This window comes from Pipistrellus hanaki, assembly GCF_964339955.1.
Source record: "Pipistrellus hanaki genome assembly, chromosome: 17".
Taxonomy (NCBI): domain Eukaryota; kingdom Metazoa; phylum Chordata; class Mammalia; order Chiroptera; family Vespertilionidae; genus Pipistrellus; species Pipistrellus hanaki.
Genome location: NC_140519.1, coordinates 10,278,262 through 10,296,232, shown reverse-complemented (window position 1 = coordinate 10,296,232; position 17,971 = coordinate 10,278,262). Strand labels below are relative to the sequence as shown.

General features: G+C 42.5%; 1 protein-coding gene across 2 annotated transcripts in view; it reads left to right on the top strand.

The window, feature by feature from the left end:
* FER1L6 (fer-1 like family member 6) overlaps positions 1 to 17,971 on the top strand; it is a 141,988-nt gene that overhangs the window by 21,031 nt on the left and 102,986 nt on the right. The window contains exon 1 of one of the 2 annotated variants that reach the window (XM_084864813.1): positions 1,643 to 1,732. The exons of the other annotated variant lie outside the window; for it this stretch is intronic. Coding sequence (XP_084720939.1) covers positions 1,710 to 1,732 — 23 coding nt within the window. The 5' untranslated portion in view covers positions 1,643 to 1,709. Of the gene's footprint in view, positions 1 to 1,642; positions 1,733 to 17,971 lie in introns of those variants that run through there. 2 annotated transcript variants of the gene reach the window in all.

The following is a 17,971-nucleotide window of genomic DNA, read 5'->3' as shown; positions in this document are numbered from 1 at the left end:
GTCAGAAGCCTTCCTAATAGCTGGAAGTCCAAGCCCTGTGACTTCCTGTTGAATGGGCAGTGACATGTCAGGTAAATCGCTCAGCCCCGTAGAATCCCTTCAACAACCAGCTTATTATCCCCATTTTACTCACAAGGAAATCAAGGCTCAGAGAGATTCAGAAGCTTGATCGAAGTCCAACAGTTAGGGACTTGAACCCAGGTCTTTCTGGTCTGCATTCTGTGCCCACCTTCCTGTTGGTCTAATTAGCTCATCCTAGGCTGCTGAAACAGAGGGGCTGCAATGATCGGTGGTGATTGCCTAGTCCCTACTTTTGAGAGAAAAGGAAAGGAAGGCCCAGAGCAGTAAGTGGTCTGCTCACGGGCACACAGCTAGCTCTTGGGGAGATCAGATTATCAAACTCATGGCTCTGACCTTCAGGCAGCGGCTGACGTCTGCACTAGGCTGCACCTCTGGCATGCAGCCTTTTTAATTTGCATGCACTCCTGCAAACAGGTGTAGGGTCATTCTGGAGAATTATGGGACAAATATACCCTTCCTGAACAGCTGGCATGTGTGCTGTGACATCTGTTACCGAGCACACCCTGGGTTTATGGTGACTTGCCTGTGGCTTCTATTGCCAGTGGGGAAGCTGTTTGGCACCAAGTAGACAAATAAGGGAGTTCACTGAAAATCAATCCCTACATTCTTGTTTATCAGCCACTTTTAGCATGAGTATTACATGGTACGTCACCTAGATGGGAGCTCACAGGAGTCTATTATATATGTGAATGAAGATACTATTTAAGCAATAAAATGCAATTCATAGTGTTACTGAATTTTGGCTAATTTTGGTCATTATGCTTTTCTTAATTAAAATGCAATTAAAACTTATTACATTTTTATGAGTTTAGATTATTATGATTTTATCCATTAAAATGTAGAATTTAAAACGTTATTGAACTTTTGCTAAATTTGGTCATGATGATGTTCTTAATCAACAGATATTGAAGATTCTGTTACTATGAGAACAGTCTGAATACATCTCTGATATTAAGAATGGGTTTCACAGTTGCAAAGGTTGAAGATCACAGATTTAGATGATTTATTGGGTTCTTTCCAGGTCTAACATTTTGGATTTTAAACCACAGTACTCAAAACAGTAGCCATTAGCCACATGTGGCCATTTAAATTTAAATTACTTTTTAAAAGTTCATTCAGTTGCACTATTTACATTTCTAATGCGCAGTAGTCCCAAGAGGCTAGCGGCTAGCATATTGGTCAAGTGTAGACAGTAGAACATTTTCAACATCACAGAAAGTTCGATTAGGCAGCCCATTCTAGGAGAACTGAAAGATCCTAGTGGTGTGCTTTCCTTGAGATGAGGTAGTCATATCACATGATTCTCAGAAGAATATGAGTTTGGGCGCAAAGTCATTTAGCCTTTACTTCTGTCACTGAAGGGAGTAAAGATACATACTCTTGGGTGGGAGTGGTTAAGAAGCCTGACAGATCGATCATGGGACAGTTTGTTTTCCCACGTTTGTTCTGGAAACATGATGCTTGAGGATCGCCATGCACACTAATGAGTGTTGGTTCAGCCACACCCCCAATAGCCTCACCCACCTGATGACTCTGAGACTCAGAAGCCAGTGCCCAGGATCTGGAGAAAGCCAGAGATCAGGATTTTGCTGGTTCCCAGCCTCGAGGAGCCACGAAGAAGAGGAAGAATGGAGAAGCCATCCAAAGCCAAGTAACATATTTCCTTCTCCTAACAGTGAGGTTTCTGGGTGTGGCCAGAGCCAAGGGGCTGGGAGCTGGGGGTAAGGGGCTCTCTTAAAAATCCTCAAGAGTTAACTAAGATCTAGGGCTTGGTAGGGAAAGGTCTTGGGCCAGGAGGGACACCGGGTCTGATCATGCGCTTGAAAGACGTTACCCTTTCTGATGAAACAAAGTACAATAATATTTATTGTAGAAGACTTAGACAATATGGAAGCTATGAGGATTTTCAAAACCACTCATATTACCACTGGAAATAATTATTGTTAATATTTTTCGTTTTAATTCCTTGAATTTGACTATAAAGCATTAATATTAAATGCTTTTTTTTTTTTTTTCCTGAAACCAGGGTTTTTTCTTATTTGTACTACTTGTGTTTTCTTTGTCTCATTCTGGCCACCTCCTTCCTCAACGCCTCTTCTCTCAGTTTAGTGTATTCTCTCTCCTTGCAATGATTTTTTCCCCTCTGCGTACCCTGCCACAATCAGCTCAAAAAAATTATCAGGAGAGGATGATGCACTTGATTTCATTCATTCATGCAGATTGGATTCATTAGGCTGAAGGTGTTAAGTGGCATTATAAATAGTTTCTGGAGTGAGGGCTCTGCTATGAGTGGAGAAAGAGCAGTGCTGCTCATGTGACTAGCAACCTTCCTGGTTGTGGAGGGTTTTTCATGGGCTCATATCCAACCACTGTGCATTTGTGTGGCTAAACTCATTGTTTCAATAATGAAATAGTTCCATACCAGTTGGTGAGTAGGTCCTGTCTTGAGCCCACTGAGGGCCCTTCTGACCCCCAGGACCCATTTACATCCAGCAATGAATGGGTTAATGCCAGGCAGAGCAGGAGGTGCCATTTGCACTGGTGCCGTGGCTGGCAGCATTCTGAAAGGTCAATACTAGGCCATTGGTGTTTTGACTATCATCTCTGGTCATTAAGTATATGTCAGTGATATTGAAGTATTTCTTACTGAAGAAAACAGTTTTAGGGGTACATTACATATTTAGGAGATCTGATTAGGGAACTGTATATAATCATTCCAGCTATTGGTTTTATCATTTACTAACTATATCACTTTAGGCTTGTTGCTTCACCTCTGCTGCTCTGATTTTTGTTTGTTTGTTGTTGTTTTGTCTACAAAAGGGGGCAAAGAATTCATTCCTTCATCCATCCATCTATTTATCCACCCATCCACCCACCCATTTTTATCCATATCCAACAAATGGCCATGCGCAGAAATGTTGCCTAATGGTGACCAGACAACATTTAGGGAACTCAGTTTGCGGGGACTAGTGACAATCCAGTTTTGAAGGTCAAATGAGACCTTGGAAGCAAAAGCCTTTCAAAACTGTGAAGGTCACCAGGTCAGTAGCAGCGTCAGTTCCTCGCTGCTTATTCAGGGCACAGGCCGGGGCCTTGGTGCACAATATACCATTGGGTCAGGCCTCCAGCCCTTTATTTATCCATTTGTGTGCATCTTGCTTATGCCAAAAGGACTATGAGTAAGTTTCCCTTTGACTGTATTTGATGACAGCCTCCTTGATCCAAGTGCAACTTTTTCCCCAAAACAATGAGAGCTTTACAGCTTTTGCTGAAAAAATAATATATTAAAAATAATATGCAGCCTTTATAAAAATGTAAAACAATACAGAAAAAGGCATAGAGATAAAAGTAAAATTAACCCCAAATTACACCTCTCAGCGATGATAACTCACTTTTTGATGAAACATCTCTGAGGCATCTTCTTACACATTTACACATTTTTAAAATGTAAACTGCATCACCTTATTCATACTGTTCTGGACCCACTTTTCCTCTGAACACTGCCAGCACACACTGAAGGTTCTGTCATCAGCAGAGTGATGGAAAGGAAGTGTTGAACATTAAAAGGAGCTGTGATCTTTATGGGTTCTTTCATCACAGAATTCTAGAATTCTCTTTGCTGAATCCTTTTCTTGCTTTTTCCCCTTGACCTAATTAAGTCTGTGCTTAGGTCTGGTAGGGCAGCGTGTTTTTCGGTTTCATACATATATACGGGCATTGTCATTGTTAATGACTCTGTGCTATTCCATTGTTTATACAAAATACATTTGTGTAGTTAGCCCCTCGCCGATGGATACGTGTGTTATTTCCCATTTTTTGGCTAATATAGTAATTCCATAATAAAAGTCTCAGTCTATTCAATTTTGCCCATTTTCAGAGTTGTTTAATTTCACCCTCAGGATTAATTCCTAGAAATGAAAAGACTGAGGTCAGAGTTTTAAAAAATTTAATTCGTATTTGAATCAGGCTATTAAAAGATGAGAGAGTCTGGAAGCTTGAGGTTTAGCTGGGGTACCAGGAGTTAAAACGATTATAGGACAGTACAGAGTGATCCGGAGAGAGCTGACGAGTGAATGTTGTCAGGTGAAAGGGTCACTGAGGCCCAGCCAATGTGGATCAGTGGTTGAGTGTCAACCCATGAACCAAGAGGTCACAGGTGCGATTCCTGGTCAGGGCTCATGCCCGGGTTGTGGGACCAATCCCCATTGGGAGAGATGCAGGAGGCAGTCGATTAATATTTCTCATCAATGTTTTTATCTCTCTATCCCTCTCCCTTCCTCTTTATAAAAAAAAAAAAAAAAAAAAAAAAAAAGTCAATAAAGACATATTTTAAAAAGAAAGAAAGAAAGAAAGGACGAAAGGGGTCACTGAGCGTTGGGAAAAGTTTCAGAGAAACTAGGTGAAGTGACCTTGCTTTGGAACCCAGGAAAACATCAAGGACAGTATCTCCCAGAGACCCGCCTAAAGGCAGAGGGAGGGACGAGGTTCTTTGCATCTCCACTAATAATTGGTGAGTGCCCCTTATACATCTAAGGGCACCCCAATTTTGATTTATTAAGTTACCTTTTTGGCTCTGATTGTAGTAAATGTACTATATCTTGAAAATCTTCACACAGGTTTTTATCTTTATAGACATCTCCCTTCAATGCTTTTCTCAAAAGTTGTACTTCTGGTTAATAGTTGGTGCTTGGCTGGTGGTATCTTACTTTATTGATGCCCAAATTATTCAAGACAATTCCAAACCCTGACAAAAGAAAATTAGATGGCATTTATTGCCTCTTCTCAATGTTCCACACTTGTCTTGGTCAGAGAGCTGAATTAGATTAGATTGCTTTCTGTTCTTTATGGAGCTTTACTTTGCTGACTGCTACCATGTACCTCACTATATCACTGTGTTTCTAAAGTTGTTGTCTGATTATTTCTTTTCACTGTCTTTTTTTCTTTCTGGAAATGGACGCAATGCATAATGGATGGCTTTATATAATTGCTACAAATGATGATAAAGGTTAGGCAAGAATATTAAATTCTCTATTTACATTTGAATATGAATCAAGGATGTTGTTGATTTGTAAATTACCCACTAATGAAACCTGGAAAAAAGTTTTCTCATCACATCTCCTCTACAGATTCTTAATGAATACTTACCTTTGTATGCAAGAGTATCACAGATGAATATTCCAACATGTTCACTTTTGGGGAGGAGAAAAATAATACTTGGACTAGTATCATAGCACCCTGGTATGAAGTTGTTTATGGCTGACAGCTAGACCTTGTGTTTTCTGTGCTTTTTTTCCCTCTTCTGTTCTGCACCTTTTGACTTCCTTTGACATTTATAAATTTTTCCTAAGGTAAAAGCCATAAACTTGCTTTCCCAGCTTCCCTTACACATAGGATGCAGGTACATGGTCCTGGCTGCCCCAATCAGATGCTTGCATTTGAGATTTAGATTGAAAGCTAGTGACACAAATAAGCAGGTGCATCAAAGAACCATTCTGGTGAGAAGAAGAACAAATAGCCTGTTTTTTTTTTGCAAGAGGGCAGTGTCAGAGGTTCTGGAAGCACCCCCTGGTTCTGTATAGTGGACGAACTGAACTGTCTGTATCCAGTAGGTCTACCCAGGGGCTGTTTGTGGTCTAAAATAAATGGGCATTGCCCCTGACTTTGTAGTTCTCAGTTCAGTTCTCCGGGCCTCCTCAAAAATATGAAAACTGTCTCATATCCTTTAACATTCCTTTTCTATTTAATCTAGCCAAGGAGGCTTTCTATAGTTTCCAACCAAGAAATCTAGTTGATACGACTGGAATAAAAGGATAATGACAAAGAAATAAAACTCTTTTATATGTCTCTCCTTTCAGTTATTGAAAAATGTCAGTAGAACAAAACCATTTGCCAGATCATTCTTAGAGCAGTCATCATTTACTTAAGCTGACTCACTGTTGAGAACAGCAATACAGAAAGAACAAAACACCCAGGCAGGGCATTTCTAAGGAAAATGGAGAGTGACTGAATACTGGTGCAATGATTGGTCTGAGTTTGGAACTCATTAGTGGTCTTAGGAAAGGGGGTTAAAAGGAGAGATTTACTTCCTAAGAATAACGTTTCAACTGAGTTATTTATTAAAGAATTTTCACAAAATTACTAAAGTTTGTCTGCAATCATGAGTAAATGATACTCTGACTCAAAGCTCTTATATAGGAAAGGGTAAGTTATAATTCTACTTTTCTTTCTAGTATACCTAGTTCTTTAATTCCATGATCTTTGGGGCCAAAGTGTCTGCTCACTTATAGATAATAACAGCTGGTATCCTCATGTACACCTTTGAGCTTCTTGTCAAAGAAACCAAAAAAGCAAAGGGACAGAAGCATTCTTTTGATGTAAAAAATTCTCCTTAGAGTCAGTCCTCTGTGTATTCACTTGTGGTTTACATAGCCATGACTCAATTAAATGATATTATCTGTCCCAAGCCAAGAATAATTTTGTTTCCTCCTTTGTTTAAAATATAACTCACTCACATAGGAGCCAGTTAGTCATCATCATTATAAAGGGGAAAGAAATATGCTACGTCCAATCCCATTCAAATGCTCACGTCATGTCACTCAGCTAGAAGAGCATCTTGTGTTCCATTAGAATTTTGTTACAGAGAATATTATCAATTTATCACCCTTCCCCAATTTTCTTAGGTAAGAGCTGGAAGCTATTTTTATTTTCTTAGAAAAATTAAAGAGTAAGAAGTTTGTCCAGGCAAATAAAACAATGAGTAAAAACCAAAAACCACCCTAACTGGTTTGGCTCAGTGGGTAGAGTTTTGGCCTGGGGACTGAAGGGTTCCCAGTTTGATTCTGGTCAAGGACACATGCCCAGGTTCCAGGCTCCATCCCCAGTAGGGGGTGTGCAGGGGGCAACCTATTGATATTCTCTCTCATTATTGATGTTTCAATCTCTCTCTCCCTCTCTCTTCCTCTCTGAAATCAATAAAAATATATTAAAAACAAAAACCCCAAACCAGGAACCAGTTCTCCCGATTTCCTGCTTAGGCCCCAAGAGGCTTTATTTTGGGGATATCTAGGATTGAATAAGAGAATAAAAGTAAGTGAATGCATCAAATGTAAGAGACAGTTACAATTTCTCACTTTCTCACTCACTCCAGAGCAAATTCTTCAGCAAGTCCACAAAAACATATCTGAAGAAACATGAACCATTAATTTGAAAGAATATACGCACTCCTATATTCATTGTTATTAACAATAGCCATGATTTGGAAGCAACCCAAGTGTAGATGAGTGGATAAAAAGCTGTAGGTACATGTGCACAATGGAATACTGCTGGGCCATGAAAAAGAAGGAAATCTTACACTTTGCATGGGTGGACCTGGAGAGCATTATGCTAAGTGAAACAAAAAAGACAAATACCATATGATTTCACTTATATGTGGAGTCCAGTGAACAAAATAAACTAACAAATAAAATAGAAACAGACTCAGAGATACAGAGAACAGACTGACAGCTGTCAGAGGGGAGTAGGGAGTGGGGCTGGCTGAAAAAAGGTGAAGGGATTAAGCAAAAAAAACAAAACAAAAAACAAACAACCAAAAACCCAAAAACCTCATAGACAGACAACAGTATGGTGATTACCAAAGGGCAAGGGAAGTGGGGGAAATATGAGCGGGTAAGAGGGTGATGCAAAGAGACTTGACTTGGATTGGTGAACACAATACAATAGACAGACGATGTGTTATAGAACTGTACACCTGAAACCTATTTAATTTTGTTAACCAGTGTCACCCAATAAAGTTCATAAAATAGAAAGATAGGATGATAGTAAGCTGAAATATGGAGGAAGGCTAGAACTGTCAGCCTTTGGAAGCTGGGATCTTGAAGAAGGCGGCCTGGTGAGCTGCTGTTGAACATGCTCAGTCCTCACCTGCGAAACCTTCTCCCCAGCCCCTGCCCTGCACTGGGGGACCACCTTCCTCCCTCAGTGTCTGCACTTCCCAGGCTCTTACACCACTGCCCGGCCCACAGGTGAGGTGCCCGCAGGGGGAGCCCAGCACTCTTTCCTTTCCTACAGTGTCATCAAGAAGGGACAGAGGAAGTGGCAAAAGGCAGTGTATCATTTCCCAAGGCCGCCGTAACAAATGACAACAGACTTGGCAGCTTATAACAATGGCGCTGTATCCTCTCACAGTCTGAAATCCAGGTGGAGACAGAACCTGCTCCCCCGGAGGCTCAAGGGGGGACTCCCTGCTGGCGTTTCCAAGCTTCTGGTGGCTCCAGGTGCCCCCGGGCTGTGGCCACTTCACTCAGTCTCTGCCTTTGTCTTCACATCACCCCTCTCTGTGCCGTCTCCTTTTCTCTTTCTTGTAAGAACACTTGTAACTGGCTTTAAGGCCCACTCTGTGATCCAGAATGTTCTCATCCTGAGATCTTTAACTTAATTCTCTCTGCAAAGACTTTTGTTGTTTGTTTGTTTTTTTAAATAAGGGCACAGTCACAGTTTCCAGAACCTGGAAATATATTGGGGGTTGGGGCTGGGCACCATTCAACCCCCTACAGGTAGTGAGTTCTGAGGTATTCAACCTATCAAAATATCTTCTTTTTATTTTATTCCTTTTTCTTCTTTATAAACTTGGCATCTGTGAAATAGCATCAGACACAAGTCCTACTGAAATATCACAGAGCAGAGGCAGCAGGCTGGAGAGCCCGAGAGCACAGGCGTGGTCTGAGGTCACATGGCCTCGGTTCAAATACCAGCACTTACCAACCCCTCCATGGCTCTGTTTTTCCGTCTGTATATTGGGCACAATACCAATACCAACTTATGAGGTTGTTGTGGGTCTTAAATAGGATGATACTTGTAACAGCATCTAGAACTGACCCCAAGCAAAGTGCTTAACAAATGTTAACTGTTCCTACTATTATTAAAGTGAACAATAATGTATTGCAAATGAGTAGGGGATGGTGACAATGTAAGGTGGGATGGCCAGATGGTGGCTAGAAAGCGCCTGGGCGTTGGCACTGTCTGGAACTACGGTTCTTTTGTGTCTTGACCTACCTGTGGCCACCTGACTTCGAATAAAACACATTGGTGGCCCCTCCTCTCAGGACCTGCTCTGAGCCGCTGTGTTTGCTGATCAGAGGCTTGGACTCTGGAGGCCAAGCCAAGCAGAGGGCGCAGAATTTCAAACAGAGATAGGGAGCTGCTGGGCCAACACGCAGGAAGGGCATTTCCCGGGAGGCGCCGCCCCTCGGGACGGGGCAGCCTGATACCCACCCCACTGGGCACTGCATTCTAGACAGGAGCCTTTCTCCTCGCGAGACTAGTGCTGGACGTGTGCCTCCTGCCCTGCTGACCTGCCTCGGGGCCAAGAAGTTTGTGAGTGGGAGTGCTCGGGGCACGGTCAGGAGCCCTCACCTGCCCATCAAGGTGAGGCCCATTGCTGTTTCTTATTCCTGAGCTCTGTCCGCACTCTGCTGTGGTCTGGCTTCTGGATGCCCTATGGCTGCTGCTCCTCCTCTTGTTCTTAGAGACTTGGCTCATCCTGGGTGAGTCCCAGAGCACAGAGCATGGACACTGGCTCTAGGCAAGTTCCCTGGCCTCCCTGAACTGCGGTGTGTAGCACCTGGGAAGGTGAGGATTGCATAGTACCTTGAAAAATTGATCAAAATTTTAACGGCTGTTGGGATAATGAAATGAGAAAAATGTATATAGAACCTTTAGCTCAGTGCTTGTCTCAGCCTATATGTTTAATGAGCAGCAGCTATTATGATAGTCTCAGAGCACATTGAAGATTGATAATTAAATAATAAAAAGGATTAAAATATTGAATAAATTACACATCGTACAATGGCTCAATCCCAGTGTGGTCTAGGTGGAAAAGCATTCAGCAAGCCCTGTGGAGACCTGGCTCTGTCCCCGGTGTGGCCGGTTTGTAGCTGGGTGACTTTGAGTAAGTTGCCTAATTTTTCTGAGCCTCAATTTTCTCATCTTAAGAATAATGGTAGCTATTTTCTCTCATTTGCCAGGAGCTGTTCCAAGTGCTATAGATGTATAAATTCACTTAATCCTTGAAACTCTATAACAAAGGTGGGGAACCTTTTTTCTTCCAAGGGCCATTTGGATATTTCTAACAATATTCTAGGGTCATACAAAATTATCAATTTAAAAATTAACCTACTATATTTGATCAATCATATAATTAATTCACCCCTAATTAATTAATGACATGGATCAGCTGCCTCCTGCACACCCCCTACCAGGGATGTGCCCACAACCAATCTACATGCCCTTGATTGGAATCGAACCTGGGACCTCTGCAGACCGACACTCTATCCACTGAGCCAAACCGGTTTTGGCTACTTGATCCCCATTTTACAGATGACAAAATGGAGGCATAGAGAGTTATATGGTTTACTCCAGGAAACAGATTATAAGTAGTAGTATGAGGCCAAAGTCATACCTGAGCCTGTGTCTTACCCAGTATACTTTGGAAATACCAGTCTCCTTTCCCACACAGGGCCTTTGCTAGAGTCTGACATTTGGCTCCATGCTTGGGGAGGGTAAAATACCTTACATATAGAACATGTAGTCACTATTTACCTCTTGGCTGCATCCCTGTTTCTGTTTAATGTGAGTAACACTCATCACTGTGTAAACTGGGGCTTTGAGCAGATATAGGTGTGGATACATCGTGTTTACATGTAAGTTCACTATGCAGACTTCTCCAGTTCTGGTTTTGCTGTAGCAGGCGGGGGATCAGTGAGGCCTTCCTCATTGTTTGTGAGGAATAAACTTTACTGCGAGTCTCCTGAGCCTGAGGCCCAGGACTAGGCATGACTTTAGACCCCTTCTCTCTGGTGATTCCAAGTTGAGGAAGGGACAGGCAGATCTTGGATGCCTGTGCATGTTTGGGACTCCACACACATTTGAACTCTGAGCTGAGGCTGAAACTGCATGGACAGTTACCCTGGAGTACTGAACAGGACTGAGAGAGCTTCCTCCTGCCACATGACAGCCTCAAACTCCAGCTTTTGCAAAAGCAATTTCAGCAGGAACTGAGCAGAGCCCTCAAGAACATCTTGGTGGAGTGAGGGAGAGAGTTTGATGGGATTCTGCTGTTTCTGAGACCCTGTAAGTCTCACACAAAAGGCTCCCTCAAGACAGGCTGTTTTATCAGGCTTCTCCATAACACCTTAAGTGTTAGGTTTGATTGCATGGGTTGATACATGAGCCTTCGGATTTATTTCCTTCTAGGAAGGATATCACTGAAAATTGAAGCAATGAATTTCTGGTGGGGATTTTTAAAAATTGAGTTCATGTCTAGGATATGGATGACTGGAAGCTGTTTGTAATTGCATTGAGTTGCCTCATATTTCAAGTTTTGACTGATTAGAGAGCTTTGTTTGTCTGCACTAATTAAATTTTTTACTCATGGAAGTAATCAGTTTGAGGGAAGTAGATTTTGGTTGTAGGGGTCATGAAGGAACTTAAATATGTAAAAGAAATAAAATCCTTTGCATCTCTGTCGGAGTGATAGGTTGCCTTCTGTTTGTATCCATAGCGGGGCCTAATTTCTCTAAATTTCTCTTTAATCTGTGACTGATATTGTCTTCACTCAAGACAGTTGTGGTCATTTAGTAAATTATCATATGTAAAGGACTCTGACACATAGTGAATGTTGGTTAGTTGAGCATTATCCTGTGCACCAAAAGGTTCAAATTCCAGTCAGGGCACATATCTGGGTTGTGGCAGGTTCTATTCCCAGTAGGGGCACAAACAGAAGGCAACCTATCAATGTTTTTCTCTCTCATTGATGTTTCTCTCTCTTTCTTCCTCCCTCTCTCTAAGCATGTACTTGGGTAAGGATTAAACAATATCCTTTGCAGATCATATTTGAAATGCTATAGTTTTTTCTGTACAGTACTGAACTACTTTTGCTTTTAACAGATATGAATTTCCTTTCATTTTTCCTTTTCAAGTATATAAAGGAAAGTAATTAGGCCATCATATTTAAACCTTGGAGAATTTTATGTATTGCTCAAGAATTCTGAAGAAAGTGCCGTTGAAGGAGAAAGCTAATTTTTGGATGAATGGGATTCAAGTGTACTCTGTTATCAGTGAGCCTGGCCTGGGTGTAGAGAGAAGGTGTTGTATGAGTCCATGCTTGCTGAGGTCTTAGCATTCCTGGAGGGTAAACACAGGATAAATGGACATCCAGAGGTCACAGTGATTTCAATAAACAGATGTGTGACCTTGATCCTTGATCTAGTTACTACTTTTTCCCTGGATCTGTTTCCCTATCTATTGAATGAATAGGATAATCATTTTTTTTTTTTTTTTAAGATATATTTTATTGATTTTTTTTTTATAGAGAGGAAATGAGAGGGATAGAGAGTTAGAAACATTGATGAGAGAGAAACATCGATCAGCTGCCTCCTGCACACCCCAATTGGGGATGTGCCTGCAACCAAGGTACATGCCCTTGACAGGAATCAAACCTGGGACCCTTTAGTCCACAGGTCGACGCTCTATCCACTAAGCCAAACTGGTTACGGCGAGTAGGATGATTTTGATTAGTGGTTTTCAAACTTAGAAAGTTCATTTAATACTCAAACTCCTCAATATATAAAGCAGCATCACATTGGAGGTTAGGGCTTCAACACATGGATTTGGGGGACACAGACACTCAGTCCATAGTGTGGCCTAATCTCCCTAAATTTCTCTTTAATCTGCATCTGATACTGTCTTCGCTCAAGGTCGAATAATTTAGTAAATTATCAAATGTAAAGGACTCTGACACATAGTGGATGTTGAATACATTTGTATCCTTTCCACCCATCTCTTCTCTGCTTCCCAGGACCTTCTTCTTCCTTTAAGATCAACTAGAGTATCACCTGCTCTGGATGCCTTCCTCGGCTCCTCTTGGCCCAGGCCAGTCATTCTTCCCTCCACTCTCCAAATGGTACCCATGGTAGCATTGCTCTTCTGTGCTTATACCACACTGTGAGCACTTCTAAGGCCAAGGACTCTGTTAGATTTATCCCTGTACACCAGGCCTATATATGCTGGAGCACAAATAAACTCCATATACTTTTTTTGAATTATCATCTAAGGACTGGTGGTAGAGAAAGAACCAATCGATAAAAGGTATTTAGAGAAAGAAAAAGGAGGATGTGTTAGAAAAGGGAGTGATTTTAAGAAATGGATGGAGACCAGGGCTGGATGACAGCCAGAGCTGATGCACCATTTAGCAGAGAACAAATGGTTCATCAGGCCCCAGGCAGAATAATTTCCTCTTCTTTCACAGCTCCAAGGTAACTGTTAGGACAAGGCTTGGCAACTGGAGTTTTAGGTTATTCTTGCCTCTCACTGTACTCTCAGTCTTAGAATGGCCTTAATGCTTTTCTGTCTGCTATAATACATTTTTTTTTTTAAGAAAGCCAAAAAACTCCTAGTGAATTCTTATGGAACTTTCTATATGAATGCTCTATCCATGTGTCTGTCTGTCTGACTATCCATCTATCCAGTAGTCATTGAGCCTTACTATTTGCCAGGCATTATGCTAGATACTGAGGTATGGATATAAATAGGCATGGTTACTGCCTTCAAAAGCTCAGCATTTAATAAAGGAGAATGGTTGTTTTAGACGGTTATGATATATACTAGTATGCTAAATGCTATAACAGAGATAAGAGCAAAGTGCTAGTATACTATTACAGAGATAAGAACAAAGTTCTAGAACCCAGAAGAATGAGTGACTGTTCCTTTTTGCAAAACTGGAGGACACATTGCATAAAAGAAGGTAGTTTAGTTGGGCCTAGAATATAGATTATAGTGTTTGACTGATAAAGATGGGAGAAGTTACCTTCAGTGGAGGGCCTGGAAGGAGAAAGGGTTCATGGGCAAAAGTGTGATGAATGTAGGAGGAGCTGTCCATTGTGTGAAGTACAGTGTTTGGGGAGTCCAGTGCTGGACAGGAGGACTGAGGCTGTATTGTGGGGAGCCCTAAGGGACATTCACAGAACATTGATCCTATTTTTAATTTAATTAACATGTATAGGATATAGCACGTTAGTGTTTACAAACAGAATATCACATTTTTAATCTCATTTGATCTTCATGATAACCCTCTAAGACAGTGATTCTCAATCTTTCTAATGACGCAACCCCACAGGTTGAGAACCGCTAGCAGGGTCACCTAAGACCATCAGAAAACACAGATATTTACATTACAATTCATAACAATAGCAAAATTACAGTTATGAAGTAGAAATGAAAATAATTTTATGGTTGGGGTTCACTACAACATGAGGAACTGTATTAAAGTGTCGTGGCATTAGAAAGGTTGAGAACCACTGGTCTAAGAGAACTTAGTTATCCTCCACTTTACAGATGAAGAAAGTGAGGTGAAGAAAGGATAAGGATTTTCTAAAGGTTACATAATTAGCAGGTGGGAGTTGCTACTCAAAGCCAGGACTGTGGGTCCCAAAATCTATGCTTTTAAACAACTAAACATTCTGTTGAATCATGGCATACAAGTATGCTGCAGGATGGGTGAGATGCATGTGAGGAAAAGTCTCCATTTTCCTGTGGCAGACCCATCCTCCTACCTTGCCCTTGAACATTTGGCAAAGTTCTCGAAGGACTACTTAACTTGGGCTGGCTTTACACAGTGTGGCTCTGAATTAATTATTTCTGAGCCATCCTTGATTCAGAGAAACCACAGGAGGGGGGATTCCTTAGCATCCCTGGAGGTGCATTTCCGAGGCTCAGCTGACTCTCTCAGGTGAATATCAAGATTCCCAATGATAATCTGTTGAATTGGTGACAGTTGAATTATGATGGCCATTGGGGCAGGAATGTACAAAATGAAGAACTCAGAGAAATATCCACCTCCCTCAGTGAGGTATCAGATTCCAAATTGCAGTGGGCAAGAACGAAAGGGTTCCCATGAGATTGGGAGTCAGTGCCCCATCCATTCAGGCCATTGTCTGGGATCCTTTGGACTCAGTTCCTCCAAGATTGGGCTGATCCTATGCGTAAGGAGAAAAGTCAACCAATTCTGTAGCCTCTTTGCCAGAATGGGGATTGAATGAAAGAGAAGTTGGGGTTAGACAATAAAGGCCACTCAGCCTTCTCAAATATAACCACCAAATATTCTGAATTTCCTAAATTTCATTGTTTATTCTGGTTATAAAATTACACTTTGAACTTCCCTTACTTAACCACAGGAGTCTGCATGCAATCCCACTGCATGTTAGAATCATCCCTGGAACTTCCAGAACTGCTAAGCCTTAGCCGCATGGCTGACCAGTGAAATCAGACTCTCTGCATGAGGCCTCGCCATGGTGTGGGGGACAGTTTTATTTATTTATTTTTATTTAAAAATATTTTTATTGATTTCAGAGAGGAAAGGAGAGGGAGAGAAAGATAGAAACATCAATGATGAGAGAGAATTATTGATCGGCTGCCTCCTGCACGCCCCCTCCTTGGGGATCAAGCCAGTAACCTGGGCATGTACCCTTGACTGGAATTGAACCCGAGACCCTGCAGTCCACAGACCCATGTGCTTTCCACTGAGCCAAACCAGCTAGGGCATGGGGGACAATTTTAGAAAGCTCCCTGTATGAAAAGTGCAGCCAAAGTTGAGCATCACTGCTCTAAAGAAATGAGATATCGAACAGGCAAGTTGTGATGGGAAGCTCATAGGGAGAGAGAAAGAAAAGTTTCAGTCTTGACAAAGGCAGGATGTCACACAGATTTATATTTTAACAACCTTCTGTCAAAACTCACACTGTAGCTCTTACTCAGCTTGGAGGTTTGCGTTTATTTATTTATTTATTTATTTTTTATTTTTTAAATATATTGTATTGATTTTTTACAGAGAGGAGGAGAGAGGGATAGAGAGCTAGAAACGTTGATGAGAGAGGAACATCGACCAGCTGCCTCTTGCACACCCCCTACTGGGGATGTGCCCGCAACCAATGTACATGCCCTTGACCGGAATCGAACCCGGGACCCTTCAGTCCGCAGACCGACACTCTACCACTGAGCCAAACCGGTTTCGGCAAGGTTGTTTGCATTTAATGAGTAGATCCCAGTCTGTGAAATATGGGGGTTATGACTTGCTTTTGAGGGTGAGGTGCAGGGGTCACTTGTGTCCTGTGTCCTCTTAGGTGGGGAGGAGAGCAGTGGGGCCAGAACTGTTCACACTCATTGACACAATGAACTTAGTTCTTTGTCCCATGGCCTGAGCTGCTTCTATTCCCCACTGAAGGTAGAAAAGGTGAGCCCGGGAGGGGAGTCTGCTGACACAGAGGACAACCACATAGAGACCCTGCTTGCAGGCCATTTCCTAATCCCAGCTCCACTGAGCTATGGACGTGACATTAAATTAGCTATTTGTAGGACTCTTACCAGGTCAGCATGAGGGCTGGCGAAGTCATATATCTAATACCCAGGGAGAAAAGTGGAGTTCACATTATTGCCACTTCCTGCAGCAGAGAAGCCTGGAGCTCAGAGAAGTGACCCCTGACCTAGTTAGAAGTGCCCCAAACTCCAGGTGTCCAGCTGCTCTTTCCATGTGCCAGGCTGGATGCCCCTCCCCCAGCAGCGAGGGCCCCGGGCTTCCACAGCGAGCGTCGCCACCCCGAGCAGATGTGCTGCAGCAAGTCTAACACGTGCACTGTTTCATATTCTTATTGTTTGGATACAGATATCGGAGTCATGGTAGCTTTCACCCTGAGGAGACCAGGTTGGTATGGGGGTTTCTGTGTGTCTCTTGACTTATCTTGGGGTGGCCCTGGGAGGATATTCAATAGATCCTAAACCAGAGATCCTCAATCATTTTTTTGAAAGGGGAGGGTTCCCATGCTGGAATCCTGGGCAGACTGGAGAGGGGAGTGTGATGGCAACTGCCCTGGTGAGCCTTCCTGATTTGCCTGTGGATCCCAATATGTGGACTGGAAATCCCGGACAACCTCTCATTTGTAAAAATGGATAACCTGCCCAGGGATATATTGTGGGAAGCCTAGGAGGTAGTGTGTGCAAAATGGTGTTCCTGGCACATAATAGATTTCAATACATTTAAAAAAAATTTACACACATTCTAGGAAATATCCTAGCCCATTTCTTTGTCATCCACAATGCAATCATGTGTAGCATTTGTTGTTACAATCATTTGTAAAATCCTTTTACAAGCACTGTTTCCTATTTTAACGTCACCCTGTGAATTGGGTAAGAGATGTCCTCTGTCACATGTGAATGAAACATGCTCATTTGGGTTAAGCAACCAGCCCCTAATTCTAGCACTGAGAGTGGATTAAAGCTGGCCCTGAGCTGAGATTTGTGTGCTGCCCCATAGGCCAGTGGCATGCTCATTCTGGGCTGGTGAACTCTACTGTGACTGTCATGGGGGTGAGGAGGAGAAATCTGTTTTATCAAATCTCTTCCTGCTTTGAGTCAGGCTGGGAATGCTCTTGATGACTGACTCAAGCGTTCGGGCAAACAACCTGTGTGTTTGTGAAACAAACATCAACCCACCCAAGACAGCTGAGCTGGTTGTGAATCCTCTGGGCAATTGGAAGGACATCTCTGGTTTCCTCTGAGGGTGTCTGAGCTGTGCCTAGACCAGGCCTTCTCAGCGCGGGTCTTCCCCAAAGCAATGAAATCTCTGACAGTGATTTCCGACATCAGTATCTTTGAAGCCTCCTTAGTTGCCTCTAGTGGACAGCAGGGCCAAGAGCTCTGTTTTCTGAGGGTCAGGAGTGCCTATCTCTAAGGGGCGGGAACCCCTCCTCCTCTCCTTTCACGGCAGCAACTTTGGGCATGCCCAGAGCCCAGTTCCAGCTGCCCGATGGGAGGTGCGGAATCCTGAGGCCATCGATGATAAAGA